Raw genomic sequence first — 23,500 nt, 5'->3', positions numbered from 1 at the left:
GTTTGGCTTGCTGGGCTAGGGGAAGGAAGGGAAGAGGCAGAAGTGGCCGAACAGATAGTTTCAATCTTAGAGACAAAAAAGTCCATAAGCTCCTCACACTTATTTTTGAGGCAAGGGTGGAGACTGGGGAGATGGGTTTAAAAAGACAGTTAGCCGTGGAGAATAGAAACCAGGGATAATTTTACTATTCCAGAATGATTCTGGCATAGTGAGCAATTTTGGTAGACGAGAGCAGGACCTGATAGTGCTTTATGTGTTCCAGCCAGATCTGGCGATGAATGGCTAAACCAATTGTCCGCCACATCCATTCAGGTCTGCGTCCCTTGGATTTAAGGGAGCGAAGATCAGGGCTGTACCAGGGGGAACGGCCAGGGTGAGAAAAATTGTTTTATCTCGCAATCAACATTGCTAAAAAAGATTAGCTGGTCATTATCACATTGCTGTTTGTGGGAGCTTGCTGTGCGCAATTGGCTGGCTACATTACAAGAGTAACTACACTTCAAAAAAGTACTTAATTGGCTTTAAAGCGCTTTGGGACGTCCTGAAGTGTTATATAAATGCAAGTCTTTCAGATACTGACAGAAATGATGTGTAATTTTCCAACTCTTTGTATTTAATAATTAAACGATATTTTTTTTCTCTCTGAACCTGCCTTGAATGCTGCAAGCTATTTCGAAGTGTGTTGGTGAGAAGTTCCGATAATTAAACGATATTTTTTTTCTCTCTGAACCTGCCTTGAATGCTGCAAGCTATTTCGAAGTGTGTTGGTGAGAAGTTCCGATGCCCCAGCAATTCCCGATCAGGCCAGTTCGCTGAGCAGAGAGAAATGATCACACCCATTGTTGCTTACGTGGTACCGCAGCAAAACCGATGGGCGGGGGAAAAAAAAAGAGGACAACTCGTTCATTCACAAGTGTACGATGACGAGACGTAACTAAACACACTTGCATGTACTATGGCAAAGGGAGAAGGTGGGGAGACTTATAGCGCCGCAGCCAGCTTCTTACAGCCCAGGACAATAACGCCGGACGAGCGGGGACTAAAGCAGGTAAAAAGCTTACCAATGTCAAAACGAACAAAAAAGTAGGAATAACTTGACACGATCGTGACCCAGAGTGCGGGACGGTAATAACTTTTAAAAAAAACTTGAGGCAAAGCAAACTTTTTGAGGTGATTATTTTTTCCCCGCAAAAGCCAGAATTGTCATTTGAAAGTCACTGGGTTCAGCTTCCTCGTCCGACTCGAAATTGCTTTCTCCTCAAAGCGCCGCTCAGTAAGTTTTTCAGCTTGTGATCAAACTTATCTTTTACAATGAATTGCGAACTCCCCTTTTGTCAGATCGATACGAGGAAGCAGAGACTCCATTGCTTCTTTCAATCGAAGCGATAAGTGAACTCGCGGCTTCCCACTTGATAGACGCGGAGTCGCACTTCAATCGCGAACAGTTTGGGGAGGGATTCATTTAAAAGTGAAATTTGAAATAAGACTTCAGGCAATGCAGGTCGAGGAAAGCCCGCTGAGCACGCTCTCCCTTTGAAATAGCGTCAAACCTCTGTGGCAATAATAAAAAAAATAGACTGTGCGTCACATTTAGTATTAATTGAATTATTGTTCATATAAGGGAGTGGGAACTGGCTCTGCCATGTGTTTGCCGTCACGTTTGGATTCTCTCTCCCTGACTTTGCGGTGTGATTGGCCTGCTGTTTAGAGGTGTGTGCGCCTCTGGCCACTCACTCCCAACAGGCCCGACCTGCAAACTATACTGAGCCACTTCACAAACCCCCTGCCAGAACCTGTCTCCCCTCTGTCATTGCAAACCCTTTTTAAAAAAATGTTGCTGTGGGAAAATGTCCCCTGTCATCAAAACAGGCGTGAGACAGAAAAAGAAAGACTTGCATTTATATATCGCCTTTCACGACCACCGGACGTCCCAAAGCGCTTTACAGCCAGTGACGTACTTTTTGAAAGTGCAGTCACTGTTGTAATGTAGGAAACGGGGCAGCCAATTTGCGCACAGCAAGCTCCCACAAACAGCAATGTGGCAATGACCAGATAATCTGTTTTATGTGATGTTGATTGAGGGATTAAATATTAGCCCAGGACCCCAGGGAGAACTCCCCTGCTCTTCTTCGAAATAATGCCATGGGATCTTTTGCGTCCACCTGAGAGGGCAGACTGGGCCGTTGTTTAATGTCTCATCCGAAAGACAGAAACGTTTGTGTTACCTATTTGAAGAGGAATCTACCTAATCTGCAATTATTATTCTGTAAAATATTTTATTAGTGCAGCGGGTAAATGTTTCCAAGTCCAATAACCATGGAGGATATTACAGGTCGATGTGTGGTGTAAATTAGTGCTAAATCTGACACAGGATTAGATTTGCACACTCAGTTAGTTAGAGGTAAAGCCCGTTTGGCTTGTGCATGATCTAACCACCATCAGTTCCCAACACCCATAGAGGTCGTGTCAGCGGAATTAACCAACTGCTTCAAATAGAACCAGGTACAAAACTGAAATCAAGCCACATCACATCAGTGAATTTCTGAGAACAGAAATAAACCCTTCATCAGAACCCAGCAGCTTCATTTTCCAGAGAGAAATCCCCACCCCGCCAAAAATGTTTCAAAGCACATGGGAAGTGGGCCACAGAATGCCCAGGTTATAAATCAGCCGCTGATCTCGTTTTTGGATCTAAATTAACGATCTTGCATGCCAGTATCATTTTATTGCTTTACAAAAGCATCCATTTCCTCTCATAAAATGCATGAAATGTATTGGATTTTGAAGAAATTGGGGCAAAGGATGCAGTGTCTTTACTCCAGGGGACCAGGACAGCTCAGAATTCAGGATTCTCATGTTGTTTTTGATATTTTCTCTGGTTGTATTACACTTTTAGAAAACCCCTTTCTAGATTTCCTCCTAAACTGGTCAGAACCAAAGCAAAGTACAATGTTGTAGTTGTGCTTGTAGCCCTAGAGCCGTTATAGAAACATAGAAACGACACGTTTTCTGAAATGATCTGTGCACGCCTTTTAAAAAAAAAACATTTTCAGTATAGCTAACTTGAATTAATAATGCTGCTTCCAGCATGTTGCAGTGTCTCAGCACCAGAATGTTGTACGTTAGCTATAATACTGAAACTAGAGCACCATTGAATGGCACCAGGGGGATAGGAAGACAGTAACTGAGGGTTTTTAGCTATTTTACCCCCCTTTTCACAACTTCTGACTTTTATGCAGGATTACAGTACTATGGGTGTCACCTGCCACCACTGCCTTGCCCAAGTGGCTAGTCTTCATCTGTGAATGTTGGGAGAGTGTTTGACTGAGGAGGGCATCACAGCTGAATCAATTCCATTCTTACCTGGTGTCCACAACTTTGCAGCATAAATCACTGGCAAAAAGAAGCAGGAATCTTTGCTATTTTTCCCCCCCTTTCTTGTTTAATATTACGTAAACCTTCCGAGCCAGGGTCACTGATACCATTTGTAAGTCTGTTTAAAAACAGTACAAACTGGTAATTGAATCATCAGGCCTGTTTAGCCCAGTGTAAATACACAATGTTATGTGGTACTATGTCATCAGGGAGCTGAGGAGGGCGATTCTACTGTCGGAGAATGTTTAATACTATATTTTAATCTCTGGATTCAGATCATTTTATTTCATGGCTTGATGTTAACAGTAGGATTCAATTATAATGTAGTGAGTATATCACAAGCACTACTTTCTAATTACTAGTAAGCATGTGGGCAGAGCAAGTAGAAAATTATCTATAATTCTTAATTAGAAAGATTGTGGAACTAAATTGTTTGAAATAATGTAGTGCAAAAATACACCACTTCTGAACTCGAGCTTGGATTAGGCTTGTATAATTTTCATACATCCATTACTTTGAGTAATAAGTGTCCTCTATTTTTACAATGATTACGTATTTTCAGTACCCCCCCCCCCCAGAATAATTCTTTGGAATTGGAAAGCCCTTCATCTTAAATCACTTGCATGTGTCAGTCACTAGAGTTTCTGTTTCTGACATCAAAATGCCTTTGAAAATCTGTTGTGGGTTTTTATTTGTAAATTCTGCCTTATTCTTATGCTAATTCTCTCTTCTGCTGAAGGCATAAGGAAGGGAGAAAGAATCAGTCAGTATCCAGCTCTCGGGTCATCGTAAGCCCTCGGGTACATGGTAGGTTAGGTAGCAAAGGGGTTATGTTACTGTACCAGTAATCCTGGACTAATAATCCAGAGACAACAGTTCAAATCCCACCACAGCAGCTAGGGAACCTAAATTCAGATAATTAAATAAATCTGGAATAAAAGGCTAGTACAGGTATCAGTAATGTTGACCATGAAACTAAAAACCCCATCTGGTTCACTAATGTACTTTAGGGAAAGAAATCCCTTTAGAGAAGGAAATCTGCCGTCCTTACCTGGCCTGGCCTATACGTGACTCTCGACCCACAGCAATGTGGTTGACTCTTAACTGCGCTCTGAAATGGTCAAGCAAGTCACTCAAGGGCAACTAGGGTTGGGCAATAAATGCTCTCCTTGCCAGTGACACTCACATCCCGTGAACGAATAAAAGAAACATTACCCGAGTGATAATTCATTGTGTAGCTAGACTACTCAGTTATAGGTAAGCTCAATCTTGTCCACACAAGTTAATTTACCAACATGAGTCACTGGATAGTAATCAGGATTCTTCCTCCCCATACCAACACCCGCCCTTCCCTCCACCCAACCGAGGGGTACTACGCCCAATTGTACAGCCAGAACTGCCATGTTGGCTGAGATCCGTTAACTCAGTACACGCTGGGAATCAAAGCTGGCATCTTCTGGTCCATGTGGTTCCGCGACATGTTGGCTTTACCAACTGAGCTGTTGTGGAGCTAATTATTTTAAAACTTGTTACTGGGAATTATTACACTAGAAATATCCGGTTCTAGCCTGTGTTCCCTAAAACAGGACCGGCGTAATAGACAAATAAATTATTTTGGGGAACACAGGCTGGAATCGGCCATTTTAAGTATACTGGTTCTCATATATGTCTGTCCTGAATGTGGAAATCATAGCTGTTGTTGGTTCAAATCGACACTGGACTGGTATCAAACCGTTTTCAATATTGTCAGCAAATGAGTTGAAAACTCTCTGCAGTTAATAGAATTGATAGTGCAGCGGAATAAATGATGGATCGTATTGTTTACCATATTTCACTCTTTGATTTCAGAAGGAAGTGAGAAAGAATCTATCAGTATGCAATAAGCTATGTTATGCCATTGGTGGAGCACCCTACCAGATAACAGGATGCGCCATTGGATTCTTCCTACAAATTTACCTGTTGGATGTAGCACAGGTGGGTCCTGCTGATTCAATAATATTGATGTGCATTGTTTTCATTGACTAATTAGTCCAGGTTAATGACTTGGCTGAAATAAGAAGTGTGAAGTAAAATAGTAAGGGTTTACATTCTATTGTTGGTTATCAGTAGGGAAATGGTGCAAGGCAGATCAAAAACTGAGCTTCTGGCAAATATCTGATGGACTTTGCTGATTATTAGGACCTACCAATCTTATGCGTGGAATCCAATACAGTATTTACCACCCGAAATGCTAGGATACCTGTATTGTAAAACTGAAGTTAAAAGCTGCTGCAAGCCTGCAGAACCAAAACCTGCGATCCCATCATTCAGTTATTGCAAAAAAATTATTTTCTAGAAGTGACAAATGCCTTCAATTATGATAGAGTGTAGCTATTTCTGCATTGGGGAGACAGACATTTCAATTTTATGGGCAATTCTCAAATATCATTAGCTCCTATACATATAATCCTGAAATCCCGGTTTCTTCTTCCCGCGGGCGTTCGACTAAAAATAGAACAAAAGATGCGCACTTACCTTTTGCTCGAGTGCTCACCAGAGATTCCGGACTCGAGGCCTCCTCTTCTTGCGCAACGGAGTGCGTTCACGTTGGGACATCCATCGGAATCACGTGGGCCTTGACACCCAATCACGGTAAAGTATTTTCTCATTCATAGTAATAGCAGTTTCGTAAGTCCGAAACTCCTATTACTGTGAATGAGAAACACACCCAAACACTACATAAAAAATAAAAAAAACACCTCACATAAATACATTATAGAAATTAAAGTTAATAGAAATGTTTTTGAAAAAAAAACTTGCTGATTTTTAAAAAAAGTTTAAATTATGGTTTAAAATAAAATTACCTGAGTGGGCAGGGTTTTTAACATAAATATGTATTTTTATATGTTTTTGATATTTTTTTAAACTCTTATGCTGGTAAAAGTTGGCTATGCGCCTGTTTTTACCACATGAAGGACATTCGCAGGGCAAGAGATGGGCAAATAGCCCAGTCTCTGCCGTGGGAATGTCCTTCTCCCTGAGCTGCGTGCGATTTGTCAAGCCAGAAACTTGACAGATCGGAAAAGCTGGTTTTTGCCGTATGGACCCGGAATTTCAGGGCCAATTTGTATTAAATGCTTCCTCTACTGTTTTGATCCCTCAACTCCCCACCCATCTCCAATGCAATGTGTAGCTATGATGTGCGATGAAAAAGGCAGCAGATTTAATCCATAGTCTATTCTTGGGTAGCTGGTTTTAGCCGGCGTATCGTAGGTGCGTTACAGTTGACGGCAGTGAGCCTGGGTTAGCGAGAGAGAAAGTGAGATTCCTGCTCCCTGATTGCTATCCGAGGATCTCTGCTGGGATTGGTTATGTGTGAAAGTCAAGTAGAGACAGGATCAGGCTGGGCTGCAATGCTTCCATGATCAAATAGCTTGGCAGCACTTATTTTCAAGGCTCACATGAGAATAATGGCCATGTGGTTGGGGTACCAGAGAATAGTCAGCACTCATAGACCATTAGGAGAAGGGAGAAAATTGGTGAGGAGGGACAAAGTAGCAAAAAGAATCTTGTAAGCCAGGTTCATCTATAGTCGCTCACAGATACTAGTTAAGTAAGTTAACCCATGGACTGAATGTCACAGATAGCATTTGGGCAATAATGAAGTGTCTCCTTGGTCAAAACCTTTTATCGTCCTCTTGTGTAACCAAATTTATTTTTGTACAGAGCAAATGAGTCATTTTATTCTGCTTAATTGTGCATCCACATTTTCTTGCAACACAGATTGATCCGTCATCTGCATCTTTGATCCTCTTCATTGGCCGAGTTTGGGATGCCATCACAGATCCAACTGTTGGTTTTTTCATAAGCAGAAGTAAATGGACAAGATTCGGGAGACTGTTGCCATGGTAAGAAGGTTTTGTGACTGGAGTTTCTCATGGATATTAGTGATGTGAATCAGCAGGGCGTGTAAAAACTTTTATCTGTGAAAAGTTATTCACTAAATGCAAAACAAGAGAAGCGTACAAGCTTATGTTTGCATATTTGACTAAACTCTGCATTTTCTATTTAATGTTGTCTCACTGATCACACTTCAATGCCGGTCGTAATGTTATGCTATAAATGTGGCAGCCCAGAGTCAAACCTCACTCTTACAAATGCCTGGGAACTGACAAAGCAGTGATTATCAGGGGCTAACCTTCAAAAGTTTCAGCTTGGTCACTGACTATAATAAAGCTTCTGCTGTGATCGCAGAATGGCTTTTAATAGTGAGATGATTGCAGTAAGAATCTGTGGAAATATAACTGATTTAAAATGTCTCATTTGGTCCAAGGAAAAGAGGTGTGACTAAGACCTTAGACCACATAACAAAATCCAGAGGCGATTACTTTTGTCTTATTCTCCGTTTTGGAAATGCACTGATTCTTTTCTTGCAACATTCCTGAGCTTATAATAGAAATGGTTCAATTTGAATTCAATAGTAAAGTTAGAAAGTTCTGTTTTTGTAACTACAGAGAATTTGCTGCTCATCATGGAGTTTAGGTAATAGCCTAAAATGTCCATCCAGCATGGGCAGGACGTGATGGAATGAGACTTCCTTCCGTGACCAGTGGTTTGAGTGTTGGTGGGACATTCTATGGTTTCACACCTTCCGAGGTTGCCGGTCCCAGTGCTGAGGTGTAGCGAGGCACACCCAGGGCCCCACCGTTCCAGGCTGCGGGTACCAGTGGTGGGGTGCGAGCCACATCTGTGGGGAAAAGGGGAAGGAGAGCTCGACCATGCTCGCCTGAGGTGCAAGATCTAACAGATGTGGTTCAAATGATGTCGTTGAGTGCAGAGAGCATTGACCTTACCCGATCACTCCTGGACACCATCAGTGAGGTGAGTGATGAGGTAGCGGGACTGTCGGGAGAAGTAATAGCAATGACACGAGAAATGATAACCATATCCAGGGACATCAGTGAGGGAATAGTGGCCATGAGGGAGGGAATGTCAAAGGTAGTGGATGTGTTGTATTTGGACTTCCAAAAGGCTTTTGACCAGGTACTCCACCAGAGATTAGTGGCAAAATTAAGGCACATGGTATTGGGGGTAATGTATTGACGTGGATAGAGAACTGGTTGGCAGACAGGAAGCAAAGAGTGGGAATAAATGGGTCCTTTTCAGAATGGCAGGCAGTGACTAGTGGGGTGCCACAGGGTTCAGTGCTGGGACCCCAGCTATTTACAATATACATTAATGATTTAGACAAAGGAATTAAATGTAATATCTCCAAGTTTGCAGATGACACTAAGCTGGGTGGCAGTGTGAGCTGTGAGGAGGATGCTAAGAGGCTGCAGAGTGACTTGGACAGGTTAGGTGAGTGGGCAAATACATGGCAGATGCAGTATAATGTGGATAAATGTGAGGTTATCCACTTTGGTGGCAAAAATAGGAAGGAAGATTATTATCTGAATGGTGACAGATTAGTAAAAAGGGGAGGTGCAACGAGACCTGGGTATCATGGTACATCAGTCATTGAAAGTAGGCATGCAGGTACAGCAGGTGGTGAAGAAGGCAAATGGCATGTTGGCCTTCATAGCAAGAGGATTTGAGTATAGGAGTGGGGAGGTCTTGCTGCAGTTGTACAGGGCCTTGGTGAGCCTACACCTTGAGTACTTTGTGCAGTTTTGGTCTCCTCATCTGAGGAAGGACATTCTTGCTATTGAGGGAGTGCAGCGAAGGTTCACCAGACTGATTCCCGGGATGGCAGGACTGACAGAAGAAGAAAGACTGGATCGACTAGGCTTATATTCACTGGAATTTAGAAGAATGAGAGGGTATCTATAAACATATAATATTCTGATAGGATTGGACAGGTTAGATGCAGGAAGAATGTTCCCGATTTTGGGGAAGTCCAGAACCAGGGGTCACTGTCTAAGGATGAGGGGTAGAAACATAGAGACGTGGAAAGTGGGTTCAGGAGTGGACCATTTGGCCCTTCGGGCCTGCACCACCATTCAGTGGGATCATGGCTGATCATTCACCTCGGTGCCCCTTTCCTGCTTTCTCTCCATGCCCCTTGATCCCTTTGGCCGTGGGGGCCATATCTGGCTCCCTTTTGAGTGTATCGAGTGAACTGGCATCGGCGGCTCTCTGCGGTGGGGAATTCCGCGGGTTAGCAACTCTCTGGGTGAGGAAGTTTCTCCTCATCTCGGTCCTAAATGGCTTACCCCTTATCCTTAGACTGTGACCCCCTGGTTCTGGACTTCCCCAACATCGGGAACATTCTTCCTGCATCTAATCTGTCCAGTCCCGTCAGAATTTTATATGTTTCTATGAGATCCCCTCTCATTCTTCGAAACTCCAGTGAATACAGGCCCAGTTAATCCAGTCTCTCCTCATATGTCTGCCCTGCCATCCTGGGAATCAGTCTGATGAACCTTTGCTGCACTCCCTCAATAGCAAGAACGTCCTTCCTCAGACTAGGAGACAAAAACTGAACACAATATTCCAGGTGAGTCCTCACCAAGGCCCTGTACAACTACAGTAAGACCTCCCTGCTCCTATACTCAAATACCCTAGCTATGAAGGCCAACATGCCATTTGCCTTCTGCACCGCCTGCTGTACCTGTATGCCAACTTTCAATGCCTGATGTACCATGACACCCAGGTCTCGTTGCACCTCCCCTTTTCCTAAACTGCCGCCATTCAGATAATATTCATGTTTTTGCCATCAAAGTGGATAACCTCACATTTATCCACATTATACTGCATCTGCCATGCATTTGCCCACTCACCTAACCTGTCCAATTCACCCTGCAGCCTCTTAGCATTCTCCTCACAGCTCACACTGCCACCCAGCTCAGTGTCACCTGCAAACTTGGAGATATTACATCAATTCCTTCATCTAAATCATTGATGTATATTGTAAATAGCTGGGGTTCCAGCACTGAGCCCTGCGGCATCCCACTAGTCACTGCCTGCCATTCTGAAATGGACCCATTTATCCTGACTCTCTGCTTCCTGTCTGCCAACCAGTTATCCATCCACATCAATACATTACCCCCAATACCATGTGCTTTGATTTTGCACACCAATCTCATGTGTGGGATCTTGTCAAAAGCTTTTTGAAAGTCCAAATACATCACATCCACTGGTTCTCCCTTGTCCACTCTGCTAGTTACATTTTCAAAAAATTCTAGAAGATTTGTCAAGCGTGATTTCCCTTTCATAAATCCATGCTGACTTGGACCGATCCTGTCACTGCTTTCCAAAGGCGCTTCTATTTCATCTTTAATAATTGATTCCAGCATTTTTCCTACTACTGATGCCAGGCTAACCAGTCTATAATTCTCTGTTTTCTCTCTCCCTCCTTCTTTAAAAAGTGGTGTTACATTAGCTACCCTCCAGTCCATAGGAACTGATCCAGAGTCGATAGACTGTTGGAAAATGATCACCAATGCATCTACTATTTCTACGGCCGCTTCCTTAAGTACTCTGGGATGCAGACTATCAGGCCCTGGGGATTTATCGGCCTTCAATCCCATCAATTTCCCTAACACAATTCCCTGACTAATAAGGATTTCCTTCAGTTCCTCCTTCTCGCTAGATTCTCGGTTTCCTTATATTTCCGGAAGGTGGGCTGTCTCGGACCGGGATGGGGAGAGGCATTTTCACCCGGGGAGTTGTGGACCTGTGGAGTTCTCTGCCACAGAGAGTTGTTGAGTTCAGTTCGTTGGGTATATTCAAGGGCGAGTTGGATGTGTCCCTTGCGGCTGGGGGGATCGAGGGGTATGGAGGGGGAGCAGGAATGGGGTGCTGGGGTTGCATGGTCAGCCATGATCATGTTGGGTGGTGGTGTAGTCTCGGGGGGCCGAATGGCCTACTCCTGCACCTATTTTCTATGTTTCTAAACCACATCACAGACTGTGAAGGAGGGAATGTTGCAGGTAGTTCAGACAGTTTTGCTTAACATGAGGGAGGGAATGTTGCAGACCGTTGAGACACTGTCAGGGCGCATGAGGGATGGCTTGTTGGAGTCAGCTGCTGCAAAAAGGGAACACGCCCAGATCCCGTGCCCATTGACAGAATCAACTGTCACTCCCACTCCAACCCCCACACCACTCTCTGAAGAGCCCAAAGCCGGGCCCTCCAACTTGCTGCCTGACGCCGACACCGCCCCCCCCTTCTCCCCCCCCCCCTCAAGAGGTGCGCAGTACCCGAGATGTTAGAATGAATAAGCTTGGTACCAAGCCCAGAAACACTGCACCACCGCCTGCGGGAGTGTCCAAGACCGAGCGCAGCAGGCGGTCTTAGACTAAGGGGGATGAGAGATGGGTGCAGCCTTTCTTTGCTGCTGTTGTTGTTATTATTGTTACTGTTGTAATTGTTCTCAAATTAAAAGCTTTTTGTAAGATATGTAAATTTGCACATTTTTAAGTGATCTTAAAGTAAAGTTTGATACAAGAATAATTTTATTAAAGTTAAGTTGAGTACATTGTAAACTTTTGAATAAAATATATTTAACATTAAATCTGAATCATATTCCATTAACAACACAATATTCCGGAACAGCTCCAAACAGTAAACATGTCCATGTGGAATAGTTCTCACTGAGCCCTCAGGCATCAGTAAAGCGTTCACGGATGAGCTGCTGGCACAAGGCTCGAGCAATCGTTAAAGGGGCACGATGGCCCGTCCTCCTCTGCCGTCGTGCTCCGGCCTCAGGCACTTGCATGGCTTCCTCATCCTCGTCGTCCTCCTCCTCCTGCTCATCACCTGCATCTTCCACATCATTATCATCAGCCACTATCACCGCAGATGGACCTTCCACTACCAGGTGCTGCTGCCTCATGATAGCTAAGTTATGCAGCATGCAGCACACAACAGTGAACTGACCGACAGTCTCAAGTCTCAGGGGAGTATAGCAAGTAGCCTCTGGAATGATCCAGGCATCGGAAATGCTGTTTCAACATGCCAATGGTCCTCTCAATGATGCTGCGCATCGCAATGTGCGAATTGTTGTTCTGACGGTCAGCTTCCGTCCGGGTTATGTGTATTGGCATCATGAGTCAGGTGGCGAGGCTGTACCCTTTGTCTCTCAGTAGCCAGCTGTGCCCTTCTGGCTGCTGAAACATGGCAGATATATACGCTCTCGCGTAGGATGAACGCATCATGGGTGCTGCCAGGGTATCTTGCATTGACTGACATGATGCATGTCATCATACATGAGCTGTACATTAATGAGTGTATTAGATCACTTAATTCCCAATGAAATACGAACTCCGGTTGTAGTTTTAATGTAACTTTATTCTGGCAGCAGCAACAAGCTTCTGGCTTTAAGCCAGGCCTTTGTCCTTCTGAGACCACATGGCCAAAATGGCTGTACTTATACCTGCTTCAATTTACAGAAAATAACTCGCCTTCTTTGACCTTATTGGCTCAATTAATAGTCTGTTAACCTTTAATTGACTCGCTACCCAAGGGTCCTAAAATGTCAAGTTGATTGATGACTTAATGCAACATGCTGAGTTGCACGTAGCAGCTTTGATTTGGGGTCTGTGAATTTTCAAAACTGCAGCCAGGCTGCAGAGCTTGAATTCTCTATCAGAGTGGAAGCCTTTTCTGTTCCTATACATCTCGGAATCCTTCAAACGTGCTTGCAGGATATGGGTACAATCAATGCAGTCCTGTACCTTTGGGAAGTCAGCAATCCTGGAGAAGCCCATCGCCCTGTCATGGATTGCTTGGGCAGTCATGGGGAACTTTATGAAGTCATTTCTACGCGCGTACTGTGCAGCCGTGACCTGGCGAATGGAGACATGTGTTGCATGTTGAGAGATGGCGCACACATCCCCAGTTGTAGCTTGAAATGATCTGGAGGCATAGAATGAAAGTGCAGCTGTAACCTTCACTTCAAGTGACAATGCAGTCCTCCTGACGCTTTTGGGTTGCAGGTCTGCTTTGACGAACTCACAGATCTCAGTTACAACTTCTTTGTGGAAACACAGCCTTCTGACACAGTCTGTATCACTCAGCTGGAGGTACGAATGCCTGTCTCGATATACCCGAGATGGGTAAGGCCTCCTGCCCAGCACCCTACGGGCTCTGATGTTCCTGATGCGATGAAGTTGAATCAATTGTCTCCTATGTAGCACCATGATGCAGAAGGCTCGCACAAGGTATGGCATTGTCAGTGTGGCCCCCATACTTAAATTTAACCTTTGAAAGAAGCTCAAAATGCGAGAAAGCAGACAAGCAGGTTGCTGTTGTCTCTCTCCAGGTCTGTATGGATGACCACACCCAACGGTCTTGTGACTTCTCCTCTCCTCCCCCCCCCCCTTACTAATTGGAGTCTTGTGACTTCTCTCTCTCTCTTTCCCTTCCCCTCTCCGGGCTCCAAGCCTTCCGATCGTCACCTCGCTCTCTCTCTCCTCCCCCACCCCACACCACCGCCCCCTCCATAGCTTGTTTTGTAGCCGAACCCCGAGTCGCTGTGTCCGGGCGCGGGGCCGATTCTGCCGGCAAAATCTATGACCCTCCAGCCCTGCTTCAAGATGTTCGCTGGTGGCGTCTGAGTGAGTAAAGAAAAGGAGAGAACTTCTGAAATCCAACAAATTTACACTTCTACGTTGACAGGTTAAAAAAAAGTGAACTTTATTATTGATTTTGACAGTGTTCTTGACTCTCCAAAATCTTCGATTAAAAACAATGGCGTCTTTCAATGCAGATTTGTCAATGTGCACTGGTTTTCTTAAGTGCCAAGAAGGTTTTTCGGGAGTAGCCAGATACGCCGACCTAAGAGAAAAACTGTTGGCCAAATTGTGAACAATTGAAAAAACCCGCGCAGACATGAGGGAACGTAAAAGAAAACTGGCCTAGAAAAATCAGTTACGCCGGCGCAGATTGCAGGGGGAAAGTTTGAAAAAAATAAATACACCAAAAAAAACAGCGCACGACAAAAAAAAGCGCAAATGAACGGAGAAAATTGAGCCCTATGTGAGGCCAAATGGTCTGTTTCAGTGCCATAGGTTAGGTGAATGGGCAAATGCATGGCAGATGAAGTATAATGTGGATAAATGTGAGGTTATCCACTTTGGTGGTAAAAACAGAGAGACAGACTATTATCTGGATGGTGACAGATTAGGAAAAGAGAAGGTGCAACGAGACCTGGGTGTCATGGTACATCAGTCATTGAAGGTTAGCATGCAGGTACAGCAGGCGGTTAAGAAAGCAAATGGCATGTTGGCCTTCATAGCGAGGGGATTTGAATACAGGGGCAGGGAGGTGTTGCTACAGTTGTACAGGGCCTTGGTGAGGCCACACCTGGAGTATTGTGTACAGTTTTGGTTTCCTAACTTGAGGAAAGACATTCTTGCTATTGAGGGAGTGCAGCGAAGATTCACCAGACTGATTCCCGGGATGGCGGGACTGACCTATCAAGAAAGACTGGATCAACTGGGCTTGTATTCACTGGAGTTCAGAAGAATGAGAGGGGACCTCATGGAAACGTTTAAAATTCTGACGGGTTTGGACAGGTTAGATGCAGGAAGAATGTTCCCAATGTTGGGGAAGTCCAGAACCAGGGGTCACAGTCTGAGGATAAGGGGTAAGCCATTTAGGACCGAGATGAGGAGAAACTTCTTCACCCAGAGAGTGGTGAACCTGTGGAATTCTCTACCACAGAAAGTAGTTGAGGCCAATTCACTAAATATATTCAAAAGGGAGTTAGATGAAGTCCTTACTACTCGGGGGATCAAGGGTTATGGCGAGAAAGCAGGAAGGGGGTACTGAAGTTTCATGTTCAGCCATGAACTCATTGAATGGCGGTGCAGGCTAGAAGGGCTGAATGGCCTGCTCCTGCACCTATTTTCTATGTTTCTATGTTTGCAACGAACACTTTGACCTCTTCATGATCCCGCCCCAGATCCCAGGGCTGGGTTATTTCGATATCTGGAGCATCTAATCTAGAGTAAAGAGCGCCCTGCTTTACTGTTGGAGAATCAGAGTGCGATGTTGGTGCCCCAAGGAGGGTAGCCCAAGGGCCTTATGAGGCCCAAGATTAATCTACTTAAACAATCGTGACTCCCCACTGGGAATGGAGGGGCAGCCTTTTAAAGGTAATCGACCCCTCTGGGATCAATGACCTTTAGGCCATCAGGTGGGCGGGGATGGGCCTAAGAAGGGAGAGCTGAGTGGAATTCCCAGAGTCGCTCAAAAATGTTCCGAGACGCATTCCAAAATGCTGCTAGGACATGGGGAGGGTTGAAATGCCACTGTCCCCGGATTCCCACCTTAACTTAAATGGGATAGAAACCTGACCGATCCATCACAACCTGACTCTCAACATCACAACCACTCTGGTATTCCACTCTCCCCATCGCCCCCCTCAATCCCAGCGAAAGGGGGCGAAGTTTCTACCTTAATGTATTTAGAACCATGTTTGGGTCATTTTTTTCTAAAGCAAAGTTTTAGCTCGTTTCTAAAGGTTTTTCTTTTCTTGCTACCTCTCCCAGAAGGTTGCTAGTCAGTGTGAGTGCGTCGTGAATCATGATGCTTACGACATCTTGGCTGCTAATGGGCATTTTTAATTATCAGAAGGATGGTGGACTAATAATATTAGTGACTCTGGGACCATACTGTCGCCACCACCCAAAGACTATCACTCCTTTATGATTAACTTTATATATTGAAAGCATTTGCTCAGAATTCAACTGCACTTTCACTGAATGGCCCAAGATTAGAACAAAGGGGACGTTTGCTGCTACCCCGGTTAGAAACGTATGTAAATGACGGCACGAAAACACCAGCTAATCCATTGAGTCTGGCCCACACGGTCAAGGGGATGATTACAGATGCAACAGGTTGACTATCATCTTGTCTCACTGCTGATCTGTGGGGAGGTGGGTTCGAGATCTCATCCAAAACATTGCTGCCCGTATCCTAGCTCACACCAAGTCCCATTCACCCACCCCTGTGCTCACTGACCTACATTGGCTCTCGCTCCAGCAACGCCTCAAATTTAAAATTCTCACCCTTGTGTTCAAATCCCTCCACAGCCTCACCCCTCCCTATGTCTGTAACCTCCTCTAGCCCTACAACCCTCCAAAATCGCTACGTTCCTCCACTTCTGGCCTCTTGTGCATTCCCAATTATAACCACCCCACTATTGGCGGGCATACCTTCAGCTACCGAAGCCTCAAGCACTGGAATTCCCTCCCTAAACCTCTCCACCTCTCTTGCTTCCTTTAAGACCTTCCGTAAAACCTACCTCTTTGTCCAAGCTTTTGGTCACCTGTTCTAATATCTCCTTATGTGGCTGGGTCAAATTTTGCTGTGGAAACTCCCAGCCTGGGAATCCCTGCATCTGGCTCCGATCTCTCCTACACCAATGGCTTTGTTTGGGGTGAGCAGAGGCTCCACCCATATAAAACCTTCAGGAAACTGACAGAAGGCCAGGATCTGACATATATCTGGTGGCCTACTTTGCAGCACTCTTGAAGGGTCACTGGTCTTCAGCCCCATTCTGTTGGGTACATCTGTAAATGTTGAATGAAGTACATAGAGGTCCCCGTCTCCTCTGTTTGTATTCTACCTGCATTATGGCTTTAGAGCTGACACCAATAGCAACTCAATATGTCAACACAAAATACCGTATACAGTACTTTTCAATGGTGTTGGCATGAGAACTGGCTGCGGTGTATTTAAACACTCGTTTACATATTCTTCCTGAAAACTGATGGAAGCAAGGAATAAAATAGATCCTGCCAGGACATTAAAGTGGTTATTTCTTCTGCCCAACTACGATTGCTATAGACAGAGAAAAGTAAAAGCTTTGTTCACAAACTGCATGACTGCCAGTGGAACCTTGGCACATTTAATAGCAGGATCTGATTCCTGGCACATGTTTTTCTGTGTATGTGTTTTAAAAACTGGGTTGTCCAAACATAAAACACCAGTCACGTGGTACAATTATGGTCCTTCCAATGTGGTCTCTTCACTGGAATCCGACTGGAGCTCGAGTCCTGCTGAGATAAACTGGTTTGCGTGTCTGTGCCCCATTTATAGTGCCTCAGTGTGAAGCTTAGTCATTTTTTTCCCCTTGTTTTTGGCAAGGAAAAACAGCAGCAGATTTACATCCGTAAACACACTTCTCTCCCTCTCATTCCCGCCAAACGATTACAACTCACGAGGATCCAAATAAGCTGGTAGATTCGCCATTTAAAATAAATACACCTTATTAAAGTCCAATGTCAGCGATTCCAGAATTATATTTGGCAACATATTTATAGTAACTGCTCAGTTACAAAATATCTCATCATCATTATAGGCAGTCCCTCGAAATTGAGGAAGACTTGCTTCCACTCTAAAAGTGAGTCCTTAGGTGACTGAACAGTCCAATACGAGATTTGACCCTTGACAGCCTGGAGAGGTGTAAGTCAGTTGTTTGATCTGGAGCATCAATAGTAAGAGTTCTATTGTTGGACTGCAGCAAAGAGGTCACAAATGAGGCAGAGACCTGGGTATGCTGAGGCCATGTCCCCCCCCCCCCCCAGAGTTTCCACAGGGCTTTGTAAGGGTGAGCATTCATGCAGTCGAAACAAGCTGGACAACTTTGCCAGTCTGTTCAACTCCGGGTTTTCACACTCTCATCTGGCTTGTTGCTATAACCGTCTTCTTCCACCTCCAGAACATGGTGCCCGTACCTCAGTTCCCCTCACTGCTAGAACCCTCATTTGACAATGAATTATTCTAATGCCCTCCAAACTGCCCACTCTGCCTCCCCTCCGCCACCCTTCTCAAACTTCACCTAATCCAGAACTCTGAGCGGATTTTAAGACCATCGTCCATATTTTGAAATATCTCCACAATCTCATTCCAATATATTTGAGTAACCGCCAGTTCTTAATCCCACCCCCACACCTTCCATTCCTCTGACTCGGGAGTTATTGTTTGTTCGCTGTCTAGACATTGTTGGAGGTTAATCATTGAGTCATTACATACTTACTCTCTGAAATTCTAATTCAAAACCATTGTACCTTGCTCTCTTTTGCCCTGCTTTTCCTGTGAAGCGCCTTGGGACATTTCATTATGTTAAAGGCACTATATAAATACAAGTTGTTGTTGCCTTTAAAAGCCTTTTAAAACATGTTGAACGTGCCTTTATTTCTCCACTTAAAACCCTCCACTTCCTGCTTGATGTCCATCTTTCGCTATTGTAAAGTGTTCCAAGCATTTTGCTATATGAGGAGCGCCACATAAATGAGTTACAATCCAAGTGCAGGAGACTTGACGAGAGTTTGGAATTTATTTTGATGGAGTGCTTGATCGTGGACTGGAAGGTTCTTAAGTTGTGATTGAATCCCTTTCAAAAGATTGACTATTTCTTGCTTTGGGCACCAGCATGGAAGGCAAACGTGCTTCACTGCAAACCCCACAAAATGAAGGAACATCACCTGCAGGAACACTTCACCATTTCCCCCATGTATTTTGGCTTCCAATTTGGTTTGACCGTAATAGTTTATTTTTGAAATGGTAAACCATTATAGAATTAAGTGATCACGCAACAGCTGAAAGATTTATATCCTGAAGCAAATATCATGGTTTATTTGAAATTGCAGTGGACTGTTTGATATGTTAAAAGTAACTGAAACAGTGCCAGGAATTTTGAACAAGCCCTCAGCATGTCAGCCCTGCCTTTTAAAAAAAAAAAGTCCTGCCCAGTTTACTAATATTAGAATTATGTTAAAATCAATGTAATTTTTTTAACATTTATTTTTCTATAGAAGTTCTATAATTGATATGTTGAAATGGAAACACCATTTCCGTTTGCTGCTGGGCACTGAGATCCGGCTAGTGGAGCTGAGCAGCAGATGAGACAACACTGGAAGTATTGTATCTGCTTGCATCTAAATGTTGGAAGATTTATTTCAATCAGTAGCTTCCCAAGTCTCTCTAAAGCCACTTTTTATATTTATATGTGCAGCCCTGGGAGAGCAGCACTCAAACTTGGCCCCGCAATCTCTGCTCTTTACTTTCTGCTGTTTATGTTGGTTGGTGCCATCGTCCTCAAAAATAAAAACTTCTATAAAAGGTAAATGGACTGGTAGCACCTCATGAGATGCACATAATGTAAGTCTCCAATGTTGTCACGTCTCTAGAGTTCCCCCACTTTATACTAATGAGTGCAATCGATAGTAGAACTGTTCATCTGCCGTTGACTGCAATCTCGCAAGGTAAAAATATTTTAAATCAGCTTTCAAACAAGCGTTGTACATTGAGATCTCCACTTTCGTTCTTTCTCCCCTCTCGTTCTTTCCCTCCCTCCCAAGTTAAATTCTATTTAACTCCAGAGATCTGATTTACTAAAACTGCAATAGATGCTCTCTCCCAGCACTCTTTATTTGCAGTCATATCAAAGGCAGTTTCTATAGAAATTCCGGTGCCTATTATGGTGTGAAATTTCCCGAAACTTGTATGTGGGTTGAATGAGTTAGTGTGCTGCAGGATTAACAATCACCCTTTTACTAAGTTGTTTTGCCCTGGAGTTCTATATGGGTTGCTCACCATGTGTTCCAGTTCTCTTTGACAGGCAGGAAAGCACCTTGCTGACAGACCATGTCGTTCAGACTAAAACTAAAAGAGTCATTAATTGCAAAACACAAGTTTATACAGAAGCAAGAATAAATCAAATGATCAGTGACTCAGTATTTAACTTGCACATATACTTTAAACTGTCTTCTTAAATCAAAGCAACATGATTTGAAATTCTTGAGTCCATTTTCAAAATCCATTAACTTAATTTTGGATGAATGTAATGTGGGTATTCCAGCTCCACTGAGTTCCATCTTACTGCCATGATGTGGAAATCTGGGTGTATAGAGTTAATTCAAGGACAGGGAATGTTAGTCACAAATATACCTCTCCAGGCAGCTCCTCACGCCTCCGATCAACACAGACCTTGCACACTGGGAATGTGCATTTGAAAAAAACCGAAACTCTTTCTCTTTCTGTCACTCACGTGGATGGGAGGAGGACAGAACCCACCTCGCTGATGAGTTGACAGCTAGTTCCTACCTGCCATCTGGCTTGATACACCCTTTAATGGCTGTGCCCACAGGAAATTAGCACCCATCTGCCCCTATCCAATATTGCACGTTCCCTCTATCCACAGACTCCGAACAACGGAAATCCTTGCAGTCATGGCTCCATTTTAAAATCCCAGCGCTTTGGGCCAGCAACAATTTCACAGCAACAAGACCTCATAGAAACATAGAAATTTACAGCGCAGAAGGAGGCCATTTCGGCCCATCGTGTCTGCGCCAACCGACAAAGAGCCGCACGGCCCTCGGTCAGCAGCCCTGAAGGTTACATATAAACCTCTTGGTCCGTAGCCCTGTAGCTTGCAGCACTTCAAGTGTGCATCCAAATGCTTTGTAAATGTGATAAGGGTTTCTTCCTCCAACACCCTTTCAGGCGGAAAGATAAAGAGCAACCAGACCGCCCCACACAACTGCGACACCCCTTACACTGAAACATTCTACACTCCACCCCAACTGGAGCCATGGGATTTCCTGGGAGGCATATTTTATTTATTTATTTATAGAAATATTTTAAAACATGATGCAAGACCAAGATTGCACAATTTTTGAATAGAGTTGGAACAGAAGAGGCTGAGAGGAGATTTGATTAGGGTGAATAAAATTATGAGGGGCCTAGATAGGAAGCACCTATTTCCCTTAGCAGAGGGGTCAATAACCAGTGGGCATAGATTTAAAGTAATTGGTCGAAGGATTAGAGGGAAAATTTCTTCACCCAGAGGGTGGTGGGTCTTGAACTCACTGCCTGAAAGGGTGTTGGAGGCAGAAACCCTCATCACATTTACAAAGCACTTGGATGTGCACTTGAAGTACTGCAACCTACAGGGCTGCAGACCAAGAGCTGGAAAGTGGGATTAGGCTGGGCAGCATTTTTTCAGCCAGCACAGGCACGATGAGCTGAATGGCCTCCTTCTATGGTTCTATGAGTTAGATCTGAGGCTAAATGCCATTCCATTTCAGATAATAGACAACTCGTGAAAGATGTATGTTAAGGGCCTGGTTGGAGACAGTCGGTGACGCCTGTGGCCTTTGGATTGGCTGTGTGCAGTATGCTGGGTATTTTCAGTGGCTGCTTTCACACCACAAGGAAGTTCCATTGCTGAAGTTGGCCTCTGAGGGGAAATTGAAGGGAAATGCCTGCAACCAAATTTTGGAAGCAACAGTGGGACATGCAAGGGATTAAAAAAAAAAAGTAGCCCACTTATACTCCCTACTGGCACATACGAATCTGAAAACAGAATCTGGATTCATTCCAGATCCATTGAAGTCGTCACTATGGAAAAGCAATGATCACAAGCCTGGGAAAATCCACTCTTCTGAATGTGGTCTGCGTTATTTGTACTGTCTGATTCAGGGAACAACTCTTAATTGAAACAAAGTGTCGTTATGATGTTTTCATCTTAATAAAAAACAGTCGTCCAGTACTTCTCATTGAATTCCACAGAGATAATGCTGCTGCTCTGTTTGAAACCACAATGAGATAAGTTTCATGAGAATGAGGCACACAAGCTAAGGCAATTTGCTACTGCACCACAGTTACAGATGCTCGTCACTGAAGCTCCAGTTTTCTGTGAAGATCAGTGTTGTCGCTTTAGTGCAATACATAGCTGGCCTGTACAAGTGTAGTGGGACAGTGACTTTCAGTTAGAAAGCTAAATATGTGCAGCTAATTTCATCCACCACACACAAATCTGATTAGTGATTTGAGGCAAGAGTCATATTTGCCTGAATAATCAGCCCAAGTTTTAATGATATGTTGCATTCAACTCTACTGGAGCTGATGCATCAATCCTCAAAACACCGCTTAGTTTCTGAGGGTTTGACTAGAGAAACAGTATGAGCATCTGTTTCAGATGTGGTGTCATAGCACCAACATAGTGTCGAATTTATGCAGATATCAAAGCAAACGCAGTGCCTAATTAATAGTATTTGATGCAAGCACAGGACCCCATTTTTTTCTTCTTGACAGATTTGTGTTCCTCTTTCAAAATAAAACAAATCTCTTGTACTGTTTAAGCAAGTTAATTTCATGTTTCAGTGTACATTATGTGACACAATTGGATTGGATTGTGTTGGAGTGGGCTGAGTTAGTATCTAGTTCAGCGTCTGCACATATTAAGATAACCACAGAGCACCAACAGACTGGCACCTTTTTTAAAACCAATTCTCCCCCACTCCCCGCCCCAAAAACTGCTGTTGCGTATTGAGGGATAAAAGTGAGCAGCAAGATGAGTGGTGCAACGCCCGTGTCCACCACAAGGAAGCAAATCCTGACCTAAACTGGCTCCCGGTCCGGCAACGTCTCAATTTAAAAATTCTCATCCTTGTTTTCAAATCCCTCCAAGGCTTCGCGCCTCCCTAACTCTGTAACCTTCTCTAGTCCTACAACCTTCCAAGATCTCTGTGCTCCTCCAATTCTAGCCTTTTGCGCATCCCCGATTGTAATCGCTCCATCATTGGCGGCCATGCTTTCAGCAGCCTAGGCCCGAAACGCTGGAATTCTCTCCCTAACTAAACCTTTCCCCATCTCTATCTCTCTCCTCCTTTAAGATGTTTTTGATCATCTGTCCTAATATCTCCTTATGTGGCTCGGTGTCGGGTTTTGTCGGATAAAGCTCCTGTGAATCGCCTTGGGACGTTTTACTACGTTAAAAGATGCGATATAAATACAAGTTGTTGTTGTAAACACCTAACCTCTGTTTTAAACACTCACAAAGCAGAACGTTCATGTTTTGTATTGCTGTTAGATTTTTTTTTTAGTGTAAAGTCCTTTCTTTATTTGTTGATTTTAAATATGCAGGTTTTTTTCAGGTTGTAAGAGGTGGAAATTAGACCCCAACATACCCAGGTGAATTTGGGACATATCAGTTTTATTTGGAGCATTGCCAAAAACTCAAGAAACCAAGTTATGGACTAAAGGCGGTGCAGCTAAGCTAAATAACAAATTACAGTTACTTATTTAAGCCCCAAATTGTAACTTCACAGTTCAGTAAAGGTGAAAGTTCTTGGCAATCTTAAGAAGTGGTTATCCAATTCCATTTGCATCTAGTTACAGATATAACTCG

The 23,500-nt window shown here is 43.9% G+C and overlaps 1 protein-coding gene across 3 annotated transcripts in view; it reads left to right on the top strand.

Moving 5' to 3' along the window:
- The first annotated feature begins 899 nt into the window (after window positions 1–899).
- Window positions 900–23,500, top strand: part of mfsd2ab (MFSD2 lysolipid transporter A, lysophospholipid b) — a 65,629-nt gene continuing 43,028 nt past the window's right edge. Inside the window, exons 1-3 of one of the 3 annotated variants that reach the window (XM_070899069.1) lie at window positions 900–1,048; window positions 5,227–5,349; window positions 7,138–7,262. In XM_070899069.1, the coding sequence (XP_070755170.1) occupies window positions 956–1,048; window positions 5,227–5,349; window positions 7,138–7,262 (341 nt within the window). In that variant the 5' untranslated portion in view covers window positions 900–955. Of the gene's footprint in view, window positions 1,049–5,223; window positions 5,350–7,137; window positions 7,263–23,500 lie in introns of those variants that run through there. The other 2 variants (XM_070899068.1, XM_070899070.1) reach the window with 2 other exon arrangements.

Source organism: Pristiophorus japonicus, chromosome 14, assembly GCF_044704955.1.
Source record: "Pristiophorus japonicus isolate sPriJap1 chromosome 14, sPriJap1.hap1, whole genome shotgun sequence".
NCBI lineage: Eukaryota > Metazoa > Chordata > Chondrichthyes > Pristiophoridae > Pristiophorus > Pristiophorus japonicus.
This window is presented reverse-complemented; position numbering and strand designations above follow the sequence as displayed.